Consider the following 23924-nt stretch of genomic DNA (forward strand, 5'->3'; position numbering starts at 1 on the left):
GCCAGGTTTGATCTAGCGTCTCCCCATGTTTCTGGGAGCTGGAGCAACCCCAGCTCAGCTGAAAGAATTTTACAAGGCCATGCACAGTGTATTTCAGCAGGCCGAGCCTTAAGGAGCATCTTCGTGCTCTGCAGGCTTAGATGGAGCCCCATCAGGTTCTGCACCAGTGGCTTTGGTTCCAGTGGGCTCACTGTGGATCCGATCACGAATCCAGACCGCCGCCGGTCCAGCCACTGCAATGTCACTTTCTGCACAGATGACCAGTGTGAAGCTGAATGAAGCCACCTACTGCCGCAGAGGGGTACTGCTCGAAAATTCTCCAGATCTAGTCTGACGCCTGGGGATATTCTAATGTAAGGAATCTGTGGTTTGATATTGTCTCTACCTGATAAGGCGTTACCGAAGGTTACTAACCTGTTCTTCAGGACTTCCCAAAAAAGGATTCTGATTCCCTTCTGAGTTGCAAGAAGTTGTTGAAGAAACTCACAATATAGTCATGGAGCCGGTTATTAGCAGGGTGAATGATTTGAGGGATCTTTCCACCCAAAGATGCTTCAAGATGTTTTGCGAAGAAATCCTCCTCAGTTTCAATTTCCTTATTAAAACTAGGTGTCCAACAGAATATATTAACTGCTTTTTTCAAGGACATTCCTCTGTGGGACCCTCAGAGAGGGTACAATTTAGAAAATAAATACTGATGTGGTCACCCTCAGAAATGTGGTCTTTGAAAGAAAAGAAGGGATATCTGTAAACAGAGTTGAAGATGCAGTGAAAGGCTTTTCAAGCTGTAGTTTAAAATGCTTTCCTTTCAAAATCAATAGTATCTACAAAAGTACTTTTTCTAGAAAAAAATGCCAGATTAAGGAGGAAACCACCCCTCAGCAACAGTTAAAAATCAAGCACTGACTGTTACTGCGTCTCCATTGTCTATCACCTTGGTGGGAGAGAAAATCTTGTACCACCTTCCAGCATAGGAAGAGTATAACGATGGACGAATGGATCTTCAATATTGAACAGAATGGAATAATCTTAAAACATTCCACTCCAAAATACCCAGCCTCTACACCTGGACCACCATTTCAGAGACACTACTTTCTAGAAGAAAGGAGGTGTGCAATTCTGCCAGATTTCCTTTATTTTCAAAAGGGCAACTGAATATGCACAAAACCTCCCTATTTACCCGTTCTTCGAATGAGAAAGCATTAGAAATATTTGAGGTTCAATGTCAGTTATCTTCAGTATCAGTATTGTTTTACCTGCAGCATGAAGTGCACTGTGCATGCCTTATCCAAATGCATGGCAGTGGTAGCAGCGTACCACACCAACAGAATTATCTACTGGTAAATTAACAGTTGATTAATTAAAGCCAATTTGGTAACTAAATGTTGTTGAACATTTCCACATAATCACCAACACCCTGCAGTCTAGGCCTCCAGATAAAATAGAATAAATTGGCAGTGATTCTAGTACAGATGCTTTAGTGCTTCGAGGGTTTACTGGACACAAGGACTGCAAACATGTATCATTCAGACGACAGATTATTCACCACAAATGTATTTTTCTTCACAGGAATCTATGACCTGCCTTGTCTCATTTCCCATCCCTGCTAGGTCCATTGGCCCATTTCATTTATGTTGCTCCGTGTGGGCAGGGGCACATGGACACATTCGTCAGGAGTACCTGGCAGTCAGGAGTACCTAGATGGTTAGTGGTGCCAGAAGTCCTGAGCCTGGAAAGCAAACTGATACCATACATCACAGCGCTTCATTCTCTACCTTACTCATACCTGAGTCAACATGTTGAAAGGGGGTCCTTTTAGCAAGCAGTCTCCCACTTAGAAGAATGTTTCTAAGTCATTGATACTGAGATTAACATTAACCACCTGCTTGAAATATTTGACACCTCGAGTACCTTGGTCACAAATGCTGCCTTAAATTAAAAAAATTCCTAGAAAGTAAGGATTAGTAGTAGACATAAGTAAACATTTCCTCAATTAGAAGAGTTTCCCAAACCAGAAATGAAAAGTAGTACTTTATAACTTTAAAGGCTTTTCCTAGACCTGACAACATGGGTGGTAGTTTCACAAATGTTTTGCCTTCACCCCTCCTGTTTTGCTGAATTCATTTTTGTTGGCCTTAAAACTCTGTGCACTTTACCACAGCTAAGCTGTGCTGAAGTACTTGTGCTCTCTCCGTAAAACATGGTAAAATTGCCACATACCTTATTGCCACATTCAGTTTACTTATAAGCCTTATTAAATGGCGCTACATGTACCCAGGGCATGGAAACTAAATGCTAGTAGTGGGCCTGCAACACCTATTGTGCCACCCACTAATGTACTCCTTTAAAACATGTCTCAGGCATACCATTGCATCCTGTAATGCAGTTTTAAACTGCCATTTCAATCTAGCTAAATAAACCCTTTTACAGGTCTAAACCTTCCTTTTTTATAAGCCATTCATAAAGCAGGCCCTAAAAGCTCATAAGGCAGGATGCATGGTGTTTAAAAAGTAGGACATGTGGGTTTACGTTTTATAGGTCATGGTAGTGACAAACTCCTAAAGTTGTTTTTCACTAAGGTAAATACTACCTCTACCAGATACTTAAACTGGGCTCTGTTATTACATTTATTAAGTGCTAATTTTGGATTAGAAATAGGTAGATAAATACTTCTTAGCCTCTTTTGAATTGGTATTCAAATTCCGCTTTAATGGTAAAGTTGGATTTTAAGTTACAATTGTGAAAATGCCACTGTTAGATTGTTGGCATTTTTGTGCCAAAATGCACTATCCCTTTCCTCCAGTAGCCTGGTCACATGACTGTGCTGTTGTAGGTTGCTGGCAGATAGTGGGAAAAAGGGGACAGGATGGGCCACCCTGTCTGGGAGAAGAGCTGTACTCAGCCTCACTTAACTTCAAATGGCTTTTTCTCCTGCACACAGAAGGAAAACTGACACCAGGGCTGCTCTTGGTTTTGTCACCCCAGACATTTTGGAGCCTGCCTCGGGAAAGAGAAAGGGGAGATAATGGGGGCACACCCCAACAAAAGGAAGGCACTGGGGATAAAAGCTGGCACTCTTGGACCCCAAATCAAATCACTTCTGGTCCAGTGGAAGACAGAGAAGGACTGTATTTCTGCCCTGCTGTCTGAAGAAGAAAGTCTGGACCTGCTGCTTGATCCCAGTAACACCAGAGTGACTCTAAGGGCTAGCTGGCTGTCCTCCTGTGTCAGCTATAGGGGCACAACAAGCTCCAGCGATCCTGCTAACTGCCTGCCTTCTCCTGATGGTCCCTACCTAAGCACTGTGCATAAGTGTCCGACACAGCCAGATTGATGCCCAGGATTAATTGGTATCCATTTGCCTTATTTAACAGAAGGTTTTTTGAGGACTGTCAGCTACCTGATAGAAGCGCCTGAGGCTGTGGCCACGATTGTTTTGGGTGGCTCATGTTACTTGCACGGGCACACACTTCCTTATCTTGTCCTGAGGAGGCCATGAATTATGATCCCAAAACACATCAACCACATTACATAACAAGTCCATTTCAGAAGTATGAAGGAATAATTTATTTGCTGACCATCGCTGCAATCACAGTAGGATTCAGTACACCTGCAATCAGAGCAGTCTGTGTAACAGTGCACTATCTCCAGACGAACCTTGCTGTAAGTTCAGGAATGGTCATCTCATTGTTTCATCCATATCAGATACAAGCAGTGTGGATTTTCAAGCTTTTAAATTATTCAGTGTACATATTAAATTGTCTATGAAAATGCATGAGTTCAAATGTCATGCTGATTTACAGATGTGCATAATTGTCCTATGGACATGGAAAAGAGAGACCATTTTGGTAGTACATTACAATATAAACAATTGCTTAATGTCTAATAATACTTGATGTAATATTGTTGACTAAATACCTTAGGTGGCTCTGTCTCACTAGAGTTTTTTTCTTTGACTTTATGGCCCACTTTCTAGAGAGTTATTTGAACATTCCCCATATTTGTATACCCATGTTCTTCTCGCAGGAGCAAAATCTCTTCAGCGGGACCTCTCAACTGCAGTGTCTGGCCTCACTGAGAGCTCCTCTGCTGCAGTCCGCAGCTTCGTCCTACTGGAGTAATCTGAGCTCTAGAAAAACATCCAAGTCCAAAAGGTAGAAATCTTTACCGGCCTCCACAACGAGCAACACCCTATCAATAACAATGACCTCCTCAGTGTGAATTCCTGAATTTTCCTACTCAGAGCTTTTCTCGCCCCTGTCAGGAGCTTCACCAAAACCTCATCCAGCTGCTCTGTATTGTCAACAAATTGTCCTTCGATACAACCTTGAGCCATGCCCTGCTGAAACTACCTTCTCAGTAGCTTTCCTGAAATTTCTTCTAAGTCAGAAAGCAGGTCGAGAACAGGCCCAATCCACCCCTTGTATCTGATTCTCCTGCTCTTGTAGGGGATCTCCACTGATAGTCATAAGCACTGAATAGTCCTGCCAGCGTACAGGACCCGAGAGCACTTTTTCATAAAATATCTTCTTAAGTGCAGATGTTCACCTTTTTTTTGGAAGGTCTGCAGAGTCACTTGAGAAAGAAAAATATTATGCAGCCCATTGGAATAGGCTACAGTGGCCTAATTCATCATCTTGCAGTTATAAAAGGGGCCAGAACATTTTTATATGCATATCATTCAAGATGTTTCTGTAAAACAGCATAAATCTCTTTCACAAACCCTTTTTTAATAGAGTTTAATGATGAATGAGCACAGGACAGTGTATCCTCAGACTGCGATTATAAGAGTTAAAAATAGAGGCTGTGCCTTTAAGAACCTACGGACCGCCAGTATTCCATCATGCTCAGCAGGTGACAGTTGCTTCAGTTCTTTTTTCTGACTCCTGCTGACAGGACTTGTCCTTTTAGGCATTTTCTCTTCAAAATTCACTTCTGGATTTCCATCTGTACCTCCACCACCTCCTCCGCTACCTTCAGTACCAGTCCCACTGACGCCAGCCTTCCTACAGAATCACCTCATCCAAAACCAAATTCACCTTTCTGAACGCGCCATTGTTCACACCACAGGTGCCATAGATCAGGAGTCATTCATCATCATGACAATCTAACCCTCGATCACACTGATGAAGATCAAGGCCATGATCATGGTCTCAACATCATTCCAGGTACATGTTCTCCACTTCTACAGGATGCTATTCACCTACCCTGACAGACTCTCTACCACCTAGAGTCTTCCCAGTGGATGATATTACCACCTTTCAAGATGTCTTAGTAAAAGGAGCGCCAAAATTAAATATCCAAATGTTGATAACTAACACCTTCAACATCCGTGATATCTGAAATACTTCACCAACGCACACCATCCAGACCACTCATTCCTCTAGTACTAGGCCTCCTGGAACCAGCAATGGAGCTCTTCTTGACTCCGGCTTCAGCCAAGTCTGTTCCATTGAGACTACAAAAAGAGTACTGACCTCCTGATCAAGATCCCCTTTTCCTCCATTCAGACCCTCCTCCAGAATCTATTGTCATATTGGTAGCAAAGAAACACCACACCACTACTCCTACCTCTTCGGAGTCATCAGACAAAGAGAGCAAGAAGTTGGATTCAGTGGGCTGTAAAGTTTGTGGCACTGTGGCAACTTCCATGAAAGCAGCCAGTACAGCGGCTCATCTTGGCAGATACGTTAGGGCATTGTGGAAGTCAGTCCAGAAGTTTGTCAAAGATCTGCCTAAAGACAGTGGGAACCGAGGGTTTGATGGTCTCAAACCAGATAAGTGCTGCTGCTGATTCTTCTGTACTAGCATCACACGAACATTGTCATGGTGTGGTCCTGGCTTGGCTCTGTTTCACAACTCTACAACCAGAGGCACAACAACGGATTATCAATCTGCCTTTTCATGTTCTATCCTCTTTAGCAGCCACAGCGATGACAAAATGGTTCAGATGAAATCTGAAAGGATCACCCTTAAAGTGGTTGGCCTGGAAAAGCCCAAGGAACAAAGAAAATCTTTTAAGCCTTATCAGAAGGGATACTACCTTCAGAGGGTTCAAACCACTCACTGGGATAAAGGGCGACTGCACAACAACAGCAACAGCCCTATGTGCAGCAGAGAAGGCAGCCTAGGAGAAGAACCTCACAACAGCCAGCACAAGGAGGAAAACTTGAATATTTCCTTTCCCTTCTTCCGCCACCCACTCTGGTAGGAGGAAGCATTTCACACTTTCTGGCAGAGTGGCAAGAAATAACAAAAGATGCCTGGGTAATGAACATTGTTCTGCATGGTTATTGCCTCAGGTTCACATGTCCTTCTCCGACCGTACCACCAAAAAGCCAAGATCAGAAGTCAACATTTTGCTTCAGAAACAAGCAATGGAGGCAGTTTTTCACCATCAATGGGGAACAGGCATTTATTGCAGATACTTTTTGTACAGAAAAAGGCAAGAAGGAATTCAGACCCATTCTTGACCTGAAATTCACCAACAAATAGATTCAAAGAGAAACGTTCTGGATGCTGGCCTTACATCAAATCTATACCCAACTACACCAGTGAGATTGGCTCTGCTCCATCAATCTCTAAAATTCATATTTTCACATACCAATCGCAACAAAACATCAGAAGTTCTTGAGGTTTGTGGTGTGACAGGACTGTTATGAGTACAAAGTATTACAGTTCGGCCTAAAGTCAGGACCCAGAACATTCTCAAAGTACATGGCAGTTGTGGCTGCCCACCTCAGAAAACACTGTGTCTTCATCTATCCATACCTAGATGACTGGCTAATAAGGGTGTCTACTTTTCAGGAAGCTGCACATGCATTCTCCATTCTACCCTTGTATCAGATTCATGCTCCTTTGCAGTTGGCCTTAACTTTTAACGTTGACCCAGTCTCTTGCGACCAGCTATCCATGGTTGACACTTTGTTCCTTTTGGCATTAGATTTCGCTAAAACTTCAAATAACCATAACTCCGGTTGTACTGAATGTATTTAATTAATTTTGGTGTTGTATGTATTAACATCTACTCAATATTTCTAAATTGGTTTGGTGGATTTCTTAAGTTGTGTTTTCGGTTTATCACTGTGTGTGCGCTGCATAAATTCTTTACACGTTGACCCCTTTGTGCCATGCTACTAATGGGCTAAGCCCAGGTCATTTTAGTGACTTTTGTAGTTCACCCTGACAAGGATTGTGGTTATTGGCTTCCACCCTTCTCAACCAGTAGCCCAATTTCTTACATCGTTGTCCAGTGTTGGCATCCAGTACTTATGTTTGTGCAGTGCCACAGGGTCATCTGTGTAAAACCAAAAATTTCCAAAAATAATGCAACATCAGATTCAATTGTTTTTCTAATTCTCCTTAGTTTCTGATCTGATCATTATTTTTTTCTAAACTTAAGTCTTGGCTTACTTCGTTCTTGCTACAATGGAGTTGGAGCTGAGTAACATCAACGACTTAAAGGAGGGGTGAATATGGCCACCAAAGGAGATTTTCAAATATCCCCCATAGCATTTGTGGAGATCAGGGGATGCAGGCTAACATGGGAACAGGAGGACATGGACTTGGAGGATGAGGATGAGGAAGGAAATGGCCTGGCCTTAAGCCCCGAGCTACAGCAACAGGAGGAGGAGGAGGAGGACACTTTGTCCACAGGAATCAGATCCCCTGGGAGGGCAGAGAGTAGTGGGTCCTCCCACACCCTATCCTCAGAGAAGTTGGGGGACAGGAGTGCAAAAAGGGAGCAGAAAGCTACAGTTGGCCAAGCAGTAAGGGGGAGGCTGTCAAGGAGGAGACAGCCACAAGAGGGGCCTTGGACGAAAAAGAAGGGTGGCTCTGGAGGAGATGAATGGTGAGGCTGAAAGGGCCTTGGCAGAAGAAAAGAGGGCTGAGAGAGCCCTGGCAGAAATAAATAGCGGAAGCTGAGAGACCCTTGGAAGAGAAGTAGATCTTCCTAGGTCCTGAAGTGTGTGAGAGATCTGGACCTCAGTCTGAAACAACTTCTAGAGTCCAGCAACAATGGTGGCAGCGAAACTACAGTATCCAGTGGGGATAAGAGAGTCTACATTCCTAAAGTCTTGGTACCTAGCTATGTGTTGAAGGATGATATTGGCAAACGGGTTTCAACCTGCGAGGTAGCCATGAGGATACATGGGGTCCCAAAAGAGGATGGGTGAACAAGTCTCTGGAAACACATGCCTATTGTGGGGAGGGATACCCCGCTGACATTAGAAGTCACTGACCAGACGAGGTATGTCCCCAAGAAAGCCATTCTAATCACCAACTTTGACCTCACCCCAGAGAAGTACTGTATGAGATTTAGGGACAGCCACATGCTGTCAAGCCAGCCTTGGTTGGATCCCATTGATTACTCCAGTACAGCCCTGAATAGTTGAGTGAAGAGCAGCAAAGTGAACGATTACGAGGGGCTGTATGATCTGATTTTGAGAGAACTCATGTTCAATACTTGTTTTATAGAGGTGCGCTAACACCTGATTGACAGCAAGCTTACTTCACCCAGAGAGCTTGCTAAGGAGGCAGACCTCTGGTTCAGCACAGAGTGTCCAAGAAGTCAAATGGGGGTAGAGGGAGATGATCACCACTGGGGTGGGCAAGGCCTCCACCAGAAGAAAGAGGGGAGGAAGAGAAAAACAGATAAGACATCTGAGTTCCAAAAAGGCCCCCAAAACAGTTATCAAGAGAAGGATCCCCAGCCCAGTCCTGACCAGAAAGGGAGGGTTCCATGGGAAGAAGCCTTCTGGTCATTTAACCCCTAGTTCCTTTGAATGTTATAGCTATGGCCAATCAAAGGGTGACCCCGCTTGCCCAAAAAGACAGCAGCCCCACACTAGTGGGTATGGTGAATGTAGTGCTTGAGGAGGTGGGTGTCCCAGTTAGTACAGGAGGTAGTGCAGAGGGTAGCCTAATATCCCTGGGGGAGAGAGATGGTACCCAAGATTCATACCTAATAACACTATAATGTATAGTCAGTGGATCACCATCTATGGGCAGAGGGTGGCGGCTCTGAGGCACAAGAGCCAGTATGATTACTATTTGATGTTCTATGGTGTCCTCAGAGCAGGTGCTTCCCAAGCTAGTCCACTAGTTAATAACTGCTGACAACCACAAGAGTCATAACCCAAAGATTTTGGTTTCCTGGGGGTGTTTGGGGGAGGGCAGGTTCCTTCAAGGTAGCTGTGAGTCCAGCCTTGCCTGTGGTTTGTGTTTTGGGCAATGATATGGAGTGAACCATCTGGAAGGAGGTGGTGTTCCGGTCACACATGGAGATTTTAGGGTTGCCTGAGTGGTTGTGCCTGAACACACATTCCATGGCAGTCTGAGAGGAGAGTCAAAAGGCCTTGGAAACTGATACAATGGCCCAGCCACCTTCCAAGAGAGGAGAGGAGGGGCTGGTGCCCTGGGAAACCACCTCAGAGATTCTCTCAGTCGGAGAGGAAGCTGACCCTGAGGGTGATGCTTCAGAACTCACAGGGAAAGGCATTGCTGCCATGGGAGACTTAACTGAGCTGCCTGGGTGGCAAACTAAAATAAGCCCCTCCTGCGGACTTATGCCAAGCGCAGAAAGAGTGTGCCACACTTGAGGGTGTTCAGTGGCAGGCAGTGGCCTAGAGAAACCTCTGGTGATCACCTCGTCTACTGGGAGATTGACCTCCTGTATAGCGAGTCTAAGGTCCCCCAGTGCTACAGCATCTTCCTACTGGGTCTGGCTCATGACGCCTCCTGGCAGGTCATCTGGAGGCAGACCAAGCCCTTTGTAAAGCTGGTCACCTGATTCTGTTAGCCCTGGATGAGAAAGACCTCAGGTGCGTTCTGCCCTACATGCCAGGCCAGTAGGAAGACAGGGCCAAAGCAGAAGTCTCCCCTAACGCCCCTTCCTGTCATAGGCATCCCATCTGAAAGGGTGGAATCAATTGTCTTTGGCCTCTGGTCCACGAGACAGCCCTGGGCAACACGTTACTCCTGGTCTTGGTGGACCTTGCCACTCTGTACCATGAGGCCATCCCCAGAGGACAGTGACTTTACCCACCATGGCCAGGGCACTGATGGGTATCTTTACAGACTGGGTATCCCTAAAGAAGTAGTGTCTGACCAGGGTACAAACTTCATGTCAGTGCACATGAACTCCAAATGCGACTAGCATGAATTCACATACAAGTTCTCCACACTCTATCATCCCCAGACAAATGCAGTCTCTTCAGCACAGGGGGATGTATCCATATTGCTGTAGCCCAAGATGTTGCTTCAGCAAGGGATTTGCTATCAAGTATAGCTTGGGGCAAACATGCACATAATTGCTTAACTATTACCCAATACTTTCCCTATGAAAAACAGTTGAATATATTATGCCAGTGCTTATTATATTTAGAGTCTGAAGCAATCTTTCTGCTGTAGAGCATGGACTGATGTAAACAAAAGGAGAACAATGTTGTCATTGATATGGAAGTCTTGCACAACACTCAGGAAATGCTCATGAAACATGAGAGGTTTAACCAGACCCTTAAAAAGCACAATCATGGGGCTGTCAGAGCCCTTGTGGCAGAAGTGGGGAGTGCTCTTGCCTTTCCAGTTTGCTTAAAGGGAGGTGCCTCAGAAGGGAGCGGGGTTCAGCCTCTTTGAACGTCTGTATGGCCACCCTGTCAGAGGGCCTCTTAGCCATATGAAGAAGGTGTAGGAACAAGCTCCCGAAAAACCCCATAAGTTTGTGGTCAGATGCATGTTGTACTTAAAAACCCAGATGAAGCTGTTCTGGAAGACTGCCACTGGAAACTTAGCAGCCAGCCAGGAAGCAATGAAACTCTGGTATGATCAGAAAGCCACTCTGGTTTCATTTCCGTCTGGTCAGAAAGTGGTGGATTCACTGGTGCCCCTGGCCCCTTAGGACAGGTGGAGTGGACCATAGAAGGTCAGTGAGCACAAGGGGGAGGTTACCTACCTGATGGATCTCCAGACCCCCAGGAACCCTATAAGGGTTCTGGAAGTCAACTGCCTCAAGCCCCACTTGAGAGATCAGAGGTCACTACGCTCATGGTGACAGATGAAGCGGAGGCGGAAGAGAATGAGCCTCTCCTAGATCTCCTTTCCTCAAAACAACATGATGCTCTCCCCCTCTCAAACCTCTCAACAGACGAGAGACTGCCACCAGCTGTTTAAGCAGTTCTCCCTGACCCCTGGGCTCACCTATTGTGTACACGAAACAATGATACTGGGGACTTTATGCCTGTGAAGGATAGGATCTACAGGCAAAATGAGACCAGCATCAAGGAGCACATGTCCAAGATATCGGAGCTTGGGGGGTGATTGAGCACTCCAATAACCTTTGGTCCAGCCCAGTGGTGCTAGTAGCCAAGGCCACCCCAGGTGGCACAACACCAGTACTCTGATTCTGTGTATATTATAGAGGGCTTAACTCAGTCACCAAGGCTGTTGCACAGCCCAGCCCCAAAGCTGATGAGATTATATATAGGTTGGGAAATGCCAAAGTCCTGAGTGCCTTTGATTTGACATCAGAGTACTGGCAGATTGCCTTAACCGAGGGGCCAAGGAAAGGTCAGCATTCACCGCACCAGAGGGCCATGTCCAGTTTTGGGTGATATCATTTTGGTTATAGAATATCCCTGTCACCTTCTAGAGGTTGGTCAACCGGGTCCTGGCTAGGTTGCCGAAATTCAGTGCTTTCTACCTAGATGACATTGCAGTCTTCAGCTCCAGGTGGGAAGGTCACTTGAACAACTCCAGGCAGTGCTTCAAGCCTTGCAGAGGTCAGGCTTGACTATCAAGGACAGTAACTGCCAGGTAGGACAGGGTTCCATTGTCTATATTGGTCGCTTGGTCAGTGGGGGCAAGTTGCTGCCTTTCCAACCCACAATTTAAGTCATCTAATTTTTTATATATTTTTTTTGAAATTATGATCCAAGGCTTTAAATCTATCTGTACTTTATCTAAAAAGGGCCATGCAGGGCTGTCTTGATAAAACAAAAAAAATAGAATGTACATCTTTGGTACAAATTAATCTAACAGCAGTGGTTTAGACACAATTGAGCAATACATAGCCTTATGTGTAATTGATACAACCTCTGCTGCTCTTATCAAGAATGTCGATTTCAATGAAACTTGCAGATCCTCCACCTGAAGCTCAATCTTACCTAATGCCACCACCAGAAATTGGACTCATATAGAGGCTCAAGCCTCTCTGAGAGACCATTTGGCTAATTACCAACTTCACTAGTGTGCTCAGTTCCTCTTATTTATACCCTTTTATAATGAGGGGTATCATTAACAATGAAGAGTATCTGATGAGGAAGGAAAGATTTATTTTTGTAATCCTAGTTCACAATCACAGAAATCTTAATTTAATTTGTAAACAACCTACTTATCTTCCCTTTAAATCATCAGAATGGTTAGAAGAGCAGTGATTAAGAACCTGTCCGCTGCCTTGAAGTGGCACTGCCATTCTAATGTGGTACTTATCTTGTACCCTCCCTCAGATGTGCTTTAGAAATTCTAATTTTAATTTCAAAGAAACTAAAAAAGTTTATGTTAGAGAGGCCTTTGTAATGCTTTTGCGAAAAAGATAGCTCTCTTTCAAAAGAAAGTGGTCTAGTCTCTTGCACTCAAGCAGAGATTGGCTGTGGTTGGGAAGCCAGCGAATTTAATATTATGAATAATCTGAAAACAGTTTTACTGTTTGAACTGTCAGTGTTTTCCCAGTTTATGCCGCTTTCATTATATTAAGTTGTTGTGCAGTGTAAGCTGGCCTTGCCATTTACTCCACAAATTTTAAACTTTGCTCTTATTTTGATACAGATATTGCTATTGTGTTTTGGCAGGCAATGCGATTGCTACTATTTGTTCCCTCCTTTTTTTATATATATGTCTGTCTTTTGATGTAATCAATAACGGGTTGACTACTACATACATCGTTTTTTTTTTTTTACTATGTTCTGATCTATTTTTTTTATTTTGGATTTTTTACAGTGCGCAGAAGATGAAGAAACTCGTGATTTGGTTAGGCAATATGGTGGCTTACAACCGCTTGCTGCACTTCTCGGCAATGCTGATAATAAAGAGCTGCTGGCAGCAGTGACTGGGGCCATATGGAAATGTTCGATAAACCCAGAAAATGTTACAAAGTGTGTTAACATTTTATATCTATAACATATTTGATCATGTACATGACTGAGCATTTTTTTTTAGCAACTGAACATGTATAGAAAATGCATAACTGTCTGCAAGTGTAATTGAGAAATGTCCAATAAAACATTCTAAGATGGTAAATTTCAAAGATTAGTCACTGGAACTACTGCTGTTTTGGATTCTTAAGCCTTATCAGGATAATAGAGTATTTTAAAACTCATTGATAAACAATCATAAGCTGCAGATTTCTTAGGTTTTATGTCAAGAAATGTAGCCAGTGTTTAGGTCTCATTTACATACAGTTTTGTGCTGTCTAGAGAGAGCTTGTCATACACAAACAGCACACAAAGTGCACATAATACACATATACAGTAGGGGGTTTGGGCAGCCTCTTTCAGCCGCTGGCTACAGACTTTCAGCTGGCTTTAGGCATTAGCTAACAGGGTTGTCCATCAGCATAGGTATTATCCAGTAGCATTTGACAGATGTGAATATCCAAAAAACAGAAGCTCAGACATTGCAAATAATTCCTTTTTTTCCAAATGTTCTTTACCCTGAGGATCACTCTTTCCAGTGCTTCTCCAGTGTGCTTACTTCTTCCCGCCCTCCACCATTTACACATATACAGGGCTCATCCATTGCTCTCCTGTGCTCCACCAGCCTATTTCCATTATTGTTTTATTTTTGTTTTGAGGGCGTAGCAGGTGGTAAGTGCTACTGGGTCACCCTCTTCCATTTTTGTGTTACCTCATTTTTTAAAATGTTTAAACAACTCTAAGATACTTGCCATGTGCAACACATGCAGTGTAATACACTGGCAACCATTTTTTTTATATTAACTGTACCAATCTAAAATAGCCTGCAGTCACATCTGAAGGGTAAAACACACATGCAGACAAAGTGTACACAGGCAAAAAGGGAAATGGGCTTCAATGCTTAAAAAAATATGTCAGCACTCACCTGTTAAAGGCGAGATCTATTGGGTTTGCCAGTGCTTGTCATATTGTGCTTGGAAGGCAAACGTTTACTGGGGCTGGGACAAAAGAATCACTTTTAGAATGAATTTTATATTACTTAATATTCTGACTTGAATTCTTTGGAGAGCCAATGTTTAACTGCATTTTCCTTAGGAGAGTTGTTGCCACTATGTAGAATATTAACAGTGCAGAAAACGGCAAGCAGCTGTCGTGTTTTGCAGATGAACTTCTCTTAGCGATGCCCCCACCCCCTAATTTCTTCTTAGGTTATTGTAGATCCTCACACAAGGTTACTTGTCCACATTCGCTTAATGTGTGGTGGACCCAGAGTCATACCGATGCTTCAGGAAAATAGTTATAAGGGGATTCCCTGTACCAATGAGTGTAGCTCAAGCAGGGAATGAACCAATGTAGAGAAAACTACTATATGAGCTACTCGAATACATATGAAGATACCATGATCTTCATAAAAACAACATGTCTGATTTAGATATTTTTGTTTTCTTTATTAAATGATGTATATAATTAAAAATAATTCTCTTATAATTGTATTAATATTGAATGACAAATAACAAAAATAAAAAATATATATAAAATCATATAATGGGATTACTTTATCTGTAACTAATAACAAGTATATAGCAGTCCGATATCATATGTGTATCATTGGCTTATTATACTTAGGTCGTATTATCCTTAACTTTATTGTTGTTTTTATGAAGATCATGGTATCTTCATATGTATTCGAGTAGCTCATATAGTAGTTTTCTCATACCGATGCTTCACCAGCTTTGTGTTGGTAGCTTCCTCTAATGCAAAGACTACATTATCAGCCTTTGCCCTCTTTGTATTTTTCAAAGCAGAGGGTCTATATTCAGTACCCAAAACAGGTTTGTATAGGAAACTTCACAACTTCTTTAATTCCACAAACTAACAGTTCCTGTTTACTTCTTTCTGCCTGCATCTGTCACTCATTTGTTTCACAGTGTAGTCACGGTCTGCAGTAGTGACAAAGATGCAACAATGATATCCATAAAAAGGCTACAGAGAATCTATATCTAATTAGACTTCTAAATGGTTTTACTTTATTATCTGTTGCAGTTGCAATGTTTTTGTAACAATGTGCTTTTTTAAAATTCTATGATGCATTTACCATGTATCTAAGTAATGTATCATTTTTTTCATACCTAGGTTTCAGGAGTACAAGGCTCTGGAAACATTGGTTGGATTGCTTATTGATCAGCCTGAAGAGGTCCTAGTCAATGTTGTTGGAGCCCTAGGTGAATTTGGCCAAGAGCCAGCAAATCGAGCTATTATTCGGAAAAGTGGTGGCATCACTCCTCTTGTTAATTTACTCACAGGAACAAATCAGGCACTTCTTGTAAATGTCACAAAAGCTGTAGGAGCATGTGCAGCTGATACGGAAAATATGGCGTAAGTTTTGCATCTTGTGTTTCCCTACCCCATCACCTCCTAAAATACACCTAACATCACAATAACTTTGTCTGAATAGTATGAGAAGGGAATTATATATTTGAAAATTCCAACATAAGTACACCTATCATCCACTTAATTTCTACATTTTGTAGCTGGTGAACACTGACAAAGATTTGTAGGTCAGGGGATTTGAAAAATAACCTTCATGTTGTTTTATAAACATATATTGGACGTGGACAGCATTGATATTCTCTGGCAAAGATTATACCAGTTTATAGTAAGCCAGTACATTTTTATGTTTGCATTAACATTTTCAGATGTAACAATTAACAGGTACACTGGCAATATGTGAATTTGCTAAATGGACTAACATCAATCATCAAAAATCAGAGCAACAATTCACTAAGTTTGAAAATTGGCAGTCTACTTATAAATTGTCCATACTCATCACCTACAGACCATGGTTCAGTTCCAGCTCCGCCTTTGCTAACTCCCCACAATTGAGAAGGTTCACTTACTAGTGATGCAAGTAACAGCAGCGTCAATTGATTACCTTATATTCTCTTAAACATTGTGAAGTTCAACCTAAATGCATGCCACACTGCAACAGAAGCAACATCGCTAGCTATCATATGCCACCCAGCTCATCCCTGATGTTATGACTTCCCACTTCCAACCCATTAGCATCATCAATGTTTGCCCATGCTAGATATTTATGAAATGGGGACCATATACTTTTGGGTCATGATACATGGGGTAGCGGTGTGGCATATATGACTTGTGCATTGTCACTACACACTAAGGGCCTGATTTACAGTTTGGCAGATGGGTTACTCTATCACAAATGTGATGGATACTCTATCCACCATTCACAAGTTTATTCCATCCTTTGGCACTTGTAATAAGGCGGAAGACATATTTTTCACATTTGTGACAGAGTAACCATCTGCCAAATGCTAAATGGTCTCTAAGCCAGTCTTTCATGTTTAGATAGTGGCCTATGCACCAAGCAAATAGCAACACATCCTTTCACCAGCAACAATGCTACGACTACGAAGCATCTGTCTGAGCTGCCATATCTTTAACACAATCGAATATCGCAACAAGGGAGAAAGGTAACAGTTATTTCAATCATTTTCCACAGTATCCCAAAGACCTGGCACCAGCGGTAGCCAGCCCAGGTTTATAAAGTTAGTGTATACTTGATAGCAACAAGAACACTCTGTATCTAATTCCAGGTAAAAAAAACTCAAACTTCATTGTAACGTATTAAAGTCTATGGAGGGTTTATAAAGTATTAGATACAATTAAAGCAGAGAAAGAGAGACCACAATGTCAAACCAATGCTAATGAGAGGAAATAAATAGGGTACATCCTCCCATCTATACTGAGAGTACAGCAAAATAGTATTCCATGGTTTTATTGGTTAGACACACCAAAATCAGTCGTGAAGGGTACATAGCTTGACCCTAACAAATCAACTTGATTTCCATTTTGTTTGTTAGACCCTCACATACCTTACTGGTGTCATGGTTCATCATTTGGTCAGTTGTTAGGGTCAAGCTGTATACACTTCGCAATTGATTTGGTGTGTCTACCTGATAAATACAAAGGACACTTTTTGGTATACAGTTTATAATGTATTAGCTTGTGCTTACTGTACATAGAGACACTTATAGATCATGAATGGCAGTAATACTACAGTTCGTCTGTCAGTTCCATTAAATTTCTGTCTCAGTGTCACCCAGCATGTGCGCTTTTCAAGACACTTGCATTGTTTATGCAAGATTATGCTAAAATGAGGAGAGGTGGTAGAGATAAGTGTAAGTCTGCTGAAGGCCAGAGTTTTCTTAAGAATGGATAGAAACTTTTCAGCATGTGTTGCAGACTAAAAAAAAGGAAGATAACCCTCAAGAAGTCACAACATAGCACCTTAAATTGTGAAAGTGAGGTGAAGGTTCTCTCAGAAAACGCATGCCGCATCCTGACCAGCCCACCTCAGCCATCAGTTAAGGCAGTTGTCAAGTTGACATTGTAATCAAAGGGGCAATGTAGCGCAAGTACCCTTTCAGTGCAAAATGTGCCACCAGTGGCGTCTGATGGTACCAACAGTATGCAAACTGAGCCTGGGCCATGCATAAGTATGGTTCCAAATCAGAGACTGAATAGCCCTCTTTATTGTACAGTAGCTTTAACATATCCCACATGAGGATTGGCTGTCCACCCAGCTATACCAATCAAATCAACTGTGCACAAAGTGATTTGAAAAAGGCTCTGCTTAAGGGGATAAGAATATTAACAAATAACTAGAGCAGATATGGCAGGATAACTTGTTTTCTGAGGACCACTTCTCAGTGTAACAAGCAGGTATCTCATGGATTCCTCCTGCTACTAAAGTGGGAACTTTACTTCAGGGATAGGCGTGGCTGTGGTCAAAAGAAGTGTTTCTGACTTTTCCTAGGAAGCTCGATAGTCCTCTGAATCTAATGATTATCCTAATGACGGGAAAAATTGTGGGCTAGCACCCTTACATATAATAACATGTCAACTATGTAGAAAGAAGTCAAGTAACAACAGCCTCTCATGCCCTGACCTCTCTGGATACGTTGAACACTAGCTTAAGGTTGAATTACAATCCAAACAATAGTGGGAAATGTGGGGACCCTGATCGGTTTCCCTAGTTATCCCAAAGTGTGTTGAAGTGCACCTGGGACTCAGGTGCTGCATACAGTGTGAATATACAACCTACTGGGCTTTTGCCCAAGCCCATTCGATTAACAGTGGTGAGCTCTATGCCCATACTGGGGCGTGGCCAGGGGCCGATGGAGGAGGACGTGAGCCGCCAAGCTCCCGCCCGGCAACGCAACATCCCTAAAGATCCTGTCTGTCCGGGAGCCCTAACCTGTGCGATGATGGCGAACCTAGAACACTAAAGGAAACTGGGCCCTGCTGCTGAGACATTAACGACTGGGAGATTGTGATAGAGTACGAAACCCGGCACAAGGGGCACCCCGAGGAGCCCTGGGCGAGAAGGCTGAAGCACGAGCGGCGGGAGGCAATCAACATAGATCAGAACGGATGTGACCAGATACCCCCCTACTTTACAATTATGGGCAAAACAACTTAAAATAGGAGCAGGGGGAACAGAGGGGAGCAATGGAGCACTCCGAGACTACCAGAAGACTGCTACGAAGATGCCCCAACAAGACCCCACGCTGATGGACATTTTGCAAACCATCACCACCACAAGAGAATCGCTTGAAACCAAGATAGATGCGCTGGGGGTGGACCTGAGTCTTTTAAAAGATGACCACGTAAACTTGCTGAGAGAGTGACAGCAACGAAGAAAACAATGTCAGATCTTAACCCGAAGGTGGGCACAATACAACCCCAGCTTGCCGACATTGAGACAAATGTCCTCACCCTAGAACTCCAAACAGAAGACAGCAAAAACAGATCCCGGAGGAAGAATATCAGAATTGTGGGGATGCCTGAAAAAATAGAGGGGAGAAAAGTGGTATCTTACTTGGAGAAGTGGCTGCAAGAAGAGATAGCACTGGAGGGACCCTCCACCTTCTATGCCTTGGAAGAGGGCACATAGCGTCCCAGCGAAGCTGCCGCAACCTGGCATGCAGCCTAGACCGATTGTTGCTTGTCTCTTACACTACCGGGATCCAGACATATCCTAGCAAAGGCACGAGAGATAACGATAGACAAACACAAAGTGATGATCTTCCCGGACTTCACCAAGGCCATACAGAAACAAAGAGCAACGTTCACAGAGGCTAAAGCAAAACTAAGACATTTAATTATAATGTATGACATGATGTTTGCTGCTCGCCTCCGAGTCTCTACTGCTGAAGGAACATATTTTTTTCCCACAAACCTCAAGACGTATGGGACTAGCTGTTTGTCCAAGATCACCCTGGCCCTAGCCACCCCAAGCCAACAGGTAAAGCTGTATGGAAGAAGACTGTCAGAAAGAAGAGGCAAAACCTCTTGGGAGGCACACCAACTAAAACTGAGGCACAGAGAGGACAGCAAAGAGTAGTGGAAGGAATAGCTGAGTTGAGCCGGAAGGGGTGAGAAGGTGAAAACTGTAAACTTGCCCAAGGGGGACGGACATAAATAGTGAGGTCTCAATCTCCAGCAACGACGATTCTACTGAACAGTCTGAGGATGAACTGCCGAAAATTACCCCCACACAGCGGAGGATTGTTTTTTAACGTGGGTAATTTGCATACAGAGGGCTGTGACACCCACATGAGGAGGAGAGATCCTTCCTACACATCTCAAGCCCAGAATAGGAACTGACACAAGAACTCAAAACATATAATGGGTGCGCCCGCCAGTCCTGAAACTCGAGGACGCAAGAGCTGGCTACTCATGTTCAGATGACCGTCCATGGGGGCCCAAAAAAAAATGGGGTACAGATATTTGATGACCTCGATGGGGAGTGGAGAGGAATCGGGCGGGACACCGTCTGCTGATGGCATCCGCCCCACGGTATTGTTTGGTGGAAAACCCCACCAATGTTCAGTTGTATGCTATGGTTTGGATGAGGAAGGGGGCCTACTTGTCCTGGGGATTGGGAATTTCAGGGATTGTTTTGATTAGTTTGTGTTGGGGCCAAGGGGGTCTGGAGTCACATCACCGGACCAATCAAACTGCAGGTAGGCAAAGAATTGCCGGGAGGGCGACGGGCAGGGGTGGGTAGAATCAGTATCCGGGAGGGACAAACTACACATGGCAGATACCACAACATATAAGATAATTACTTGGAATATAAGAGGAATGCATACCATGCCCAACCGCTATAAGGTTCACTTCTACCTGCAGCGGAGGGGAGTACAGATCGCCCTTTTACAAGAAACACACTTGACGAGTAAAAAAGCATTAGCACCTTAGCGCCGATGGCGAGGGCAGCTATGTTATACAACGTATGTTGCATATGCGGGAAGGGCCCTGATCCGGATTCAGGCGGAGGTACAGTTTCAATGGTTGAGGGAGCAAACTGACACAAACAGAAGATTTGTGGTAGTACAAGGCAGATTAGATGGCCGAGACGTGACACTAGGTTGTATCTATGGTCCTAATGTAGACCAAATATAATTTTACGATATCATATCTGGGGTCTTGGCGCCCTTCCTAACGGGACCAGTACTAATGGAGATGGGTGGGGATTACAACTGTGTGGCGGACCCCGTCCTAAATAGAGCACATCCACCCCTTCCAGGAACACAGATTGAGAGGGTGACCCGTGCTTTTGCAAGATGGCAAACAGAGTGGGGGCTAATAGACTCCATTAGTGGAACGGGATGCATTCAAGGCAGTGATTAGAGGGAGGTGTATATCAGAAGCCGTGGGGTCATGAGAACGTTACTTCAGGAGGTTTTAGAGGTGGAAACATTACTTAGGGAGTTTGAAAGAGAACGACCCGGACGCCCGGAGCTCCATCAGGAACTCCTTGCGGCCAAGGAAGTGGTAGCTACTAAAGTCAAAAAGTTATGTTGCTTTGACTATCGGAACTACATGGTGCGAGCCCATGCGGAAAGAGATTGCACAGGTACACTCCTAGCCTGGTTGGCAAATCCCACCAAAAGAGGGTCGATTATTGTAGAATTGGAGGCAGCGGATAGCTTGAGGCAGTACAGGCAGGAAGAGTTGAATACAATATTCAAGGAATACTACGCCCAACTATACCGAACACGCGCAGAACTCCCAATGATGGAACGGAGGGAGTTATTAGATGTCCTACACTTCCCCTGATTACCGCCAGAGCAGGTAGAGGCATTGGGTGGAGAAATCACAGTACAAGAAGTATGGGAGGCAATTAAACTCATGTGCCGAAATAAGACGTGAGGTACTGATGGGCTCCCTAGGAATGGCGGTCCCGGAGTTTGAGGCTTACTACCTAGCAACCCAGCTGCAATGGCTTACACAATGGGTGATGGGACGATGGACCCAGGGAGCACCGCTCCCTATATTGATTCCTGGCCTAACAGCGTTGAGTAGGGCAATTTTAAAGCTCCCGGACAAAGGTAGAGAACCTAGGCCCGAATTCCAAGTCCTGCAGCAATGCTGGACACAACACCTCAGTAAACTGAACACAAGGACTCTGTATGCCCCAGATTTGCTGATAGGGTTCTTGGACGAACTTCCACACGGAGGTTCTTGGAAGGGTTTGCGGAACTGGGTGGAAGCAGGTGCAACAGGTTGGAGCACTCTATGGCAATGGGATGCTCCTGCCTTTTGAGGACTTTAGGGCACAATATGAATTACCAAATGGCCTTTTCCTACTGCATTGAGCAGTAACAGACGCCATTAAGAGGCACTGGCAAATGGGAGAAGAAGAAACAAACCAATCCATTAGCTGTCAATACCTGGTGATATCATCAGAAAAGTATAAAGCAGTAACCTGCAGGTTCAAGAGATTACGCACAGAAGTGATGAAACCGCTACAGATCCTGCAGACTAAGACAGACCTAGGGAAGACAATTGGAGACAAGGACTGGGAGAATATTCAATATAATGCAACAACAGCCACAAGGAATGCCTGGTTTAAGCTGATTAATTTTTATATATTGCACACAGCCTATTTTACACCGAAAAAACTCAATAGGATATATCACATACAAACAGCTCAGTGCAATTGCTGCAATGAACTACACGCCACATTCTTTCACATGCTTTGGAATGTCATTAGTTGGGAGGTTTATGGGAGGGCATTGCGAGCAGCTTCAACAGTGCTAGATAGAGAGATCCCATGCTCGGTGAGCCGGTGTTTGCTGAGCTGGTTCCCGCACACAACGAAAAACAAGATCACTAGCCGCTTCCAAGACTGGGCTTGTGTGATCGGAAAAAGAGAAATAACCAGAAACTGGAAGAGCAAGTGGACCCGAGTATAGACACATGGAAATCAGAATTTACCACATGGGTGAGATATGAATCTGAGGTTAGACTCAGAGAGGCCGCACTTCGTTAGAGGGAGCACGGGAGGCTCTAATGGACGCCTTCAAAGACTAAGCATAATGGGCGGTGACTTCCCCCACAAGCACAGAACAGAAGAAGGTCCACATTGGAGAGAACATTGGGGTCAACTTAAATTAATGAGGTCATCCCTCATTAGCCACTTGAAACATGGCCATGACAATAAGTCAATCCCACACACTGTGAATTGCGACAATACCATGGGCCCTGCCAACAAGACATATATGCTATGAGATGTAAGAGCGGTGATGTGACTGATACATACCCACAAATGGGTGGGGGGCTAGAAGGGGAAAAGTTATGAAATTTAAGAAATGACATTAACAGGGAGATGTCGCCAAGAGAAGAATAAAAAGGGAAAAATGCACTACAAAATACTACGGACTGCAATGAGACACTAACTATAAAGAAGAGAGAATACCAATCCACACTGAATATTCTTAAATTGCAAAGACATAGGCCCTCATAACAACCCTGGCGGTAAATCCTGCTTTCCGCCGTGCTGAAGACTGCCAACATACCGTAGCGTCAGCGGAATTCCGCTACAGGTATTACGACCCACATCTCGGAATCCGCCACAATACAGACAACCACACAAGGCCGCCACACCAAAGGTCAGTGATAAACTGGCGATACCAAAACCTACACTGTCACGCCAACAAGAATACGCCCACACTATCACGACCCACGAATCAATGCGGCGGTCTTTCAACTGCGGTAATCCACTGGCGGTACATACCGCCACGCTCAAAATACACACACATTTACAAAATACAACCACATTGGACATTTCAAAATACACACACCTGATACACATACACCCACCACACCCACAACACTATAAAACACACACCCACATTACCCACAAACCCTTACAATGAACAAATTTGGAAGAAGCCCAGAGAGAGAGATTATCAAACACAACACCAGCATCCACAGACACACAACACCATCACTCATACAACATCCACGCACTACAAACAACACACACCAACACATCCCCCCACACATCACAATAGGCAGCACCTCACACATCACCCACACCACATCATGGCACCTCAAAGACACCCCAGGTTCTCTGAGGAGGAGCTCAGGGTCATGGTGGAGGAAATCATCCGGGTAGAGCCACAGCTTTTTCGGATCACAGGTGCAGCACACCTCCATTGCAAGGAAGATGGAGCTATGGCGGAGAATCGTCGACAGGGTCAACGGTGTGGGACAGCATCCAAGAACACGGGATGACATCAGGAAGAGGTGGAACGACCTACGGGGGAAGGTGCGTCCCGTGGAATCAAAACACCAGATTGCTGTACAGAGGACTGGCGGTGGACCCCCACCTCCTCCCCCACAACTAACAACATGGGA

At 44.1% G+C, this 23924-nt stretch overlaps 1 protein-coding gene across 2 annotated transcripts in view; it reads left to right on the top strand.

Annotated features, from left to right (window-relative positions):
* Nucleotides 1-23924, top strand: part of ODAD2 (outer dynein arm docking complex subunit 2) — an 827935-nt gene that overhangs the window by 555462 nt on the left and 248549 nt on the right. For both annotated transcript variants that reach the window (XM_069211313.1, XM_069211314.1), the window contains exons 15-16: nt 12997-13151; nt 15324-15566. In XM_069211313.1, the coding sequence (XP_069067414.1) occupies nt 12997-13151; nt 15324-15566 (398 nt within the window). The remainder of the gene's footprint in view (nt 1-12996; nt 13152-15323; nt 15567-23924) is intronic.

The sequence above is a fragment of the Pleurodeles waltl genome, chromosome 10 (assembly GCF_031143425.1).
Source record: "Pleurodeles waltl isolate 20211129_DDA chromosome 10, aPleWal1.hap1.20221129, whole genome shotgun sequence".
Lineage (NCBI taxonomy): Eukaryota > Metazoa > Chordata > Amphibia > Caudata > Salamandridae > Pleurodeles > Pleurodeles waltl.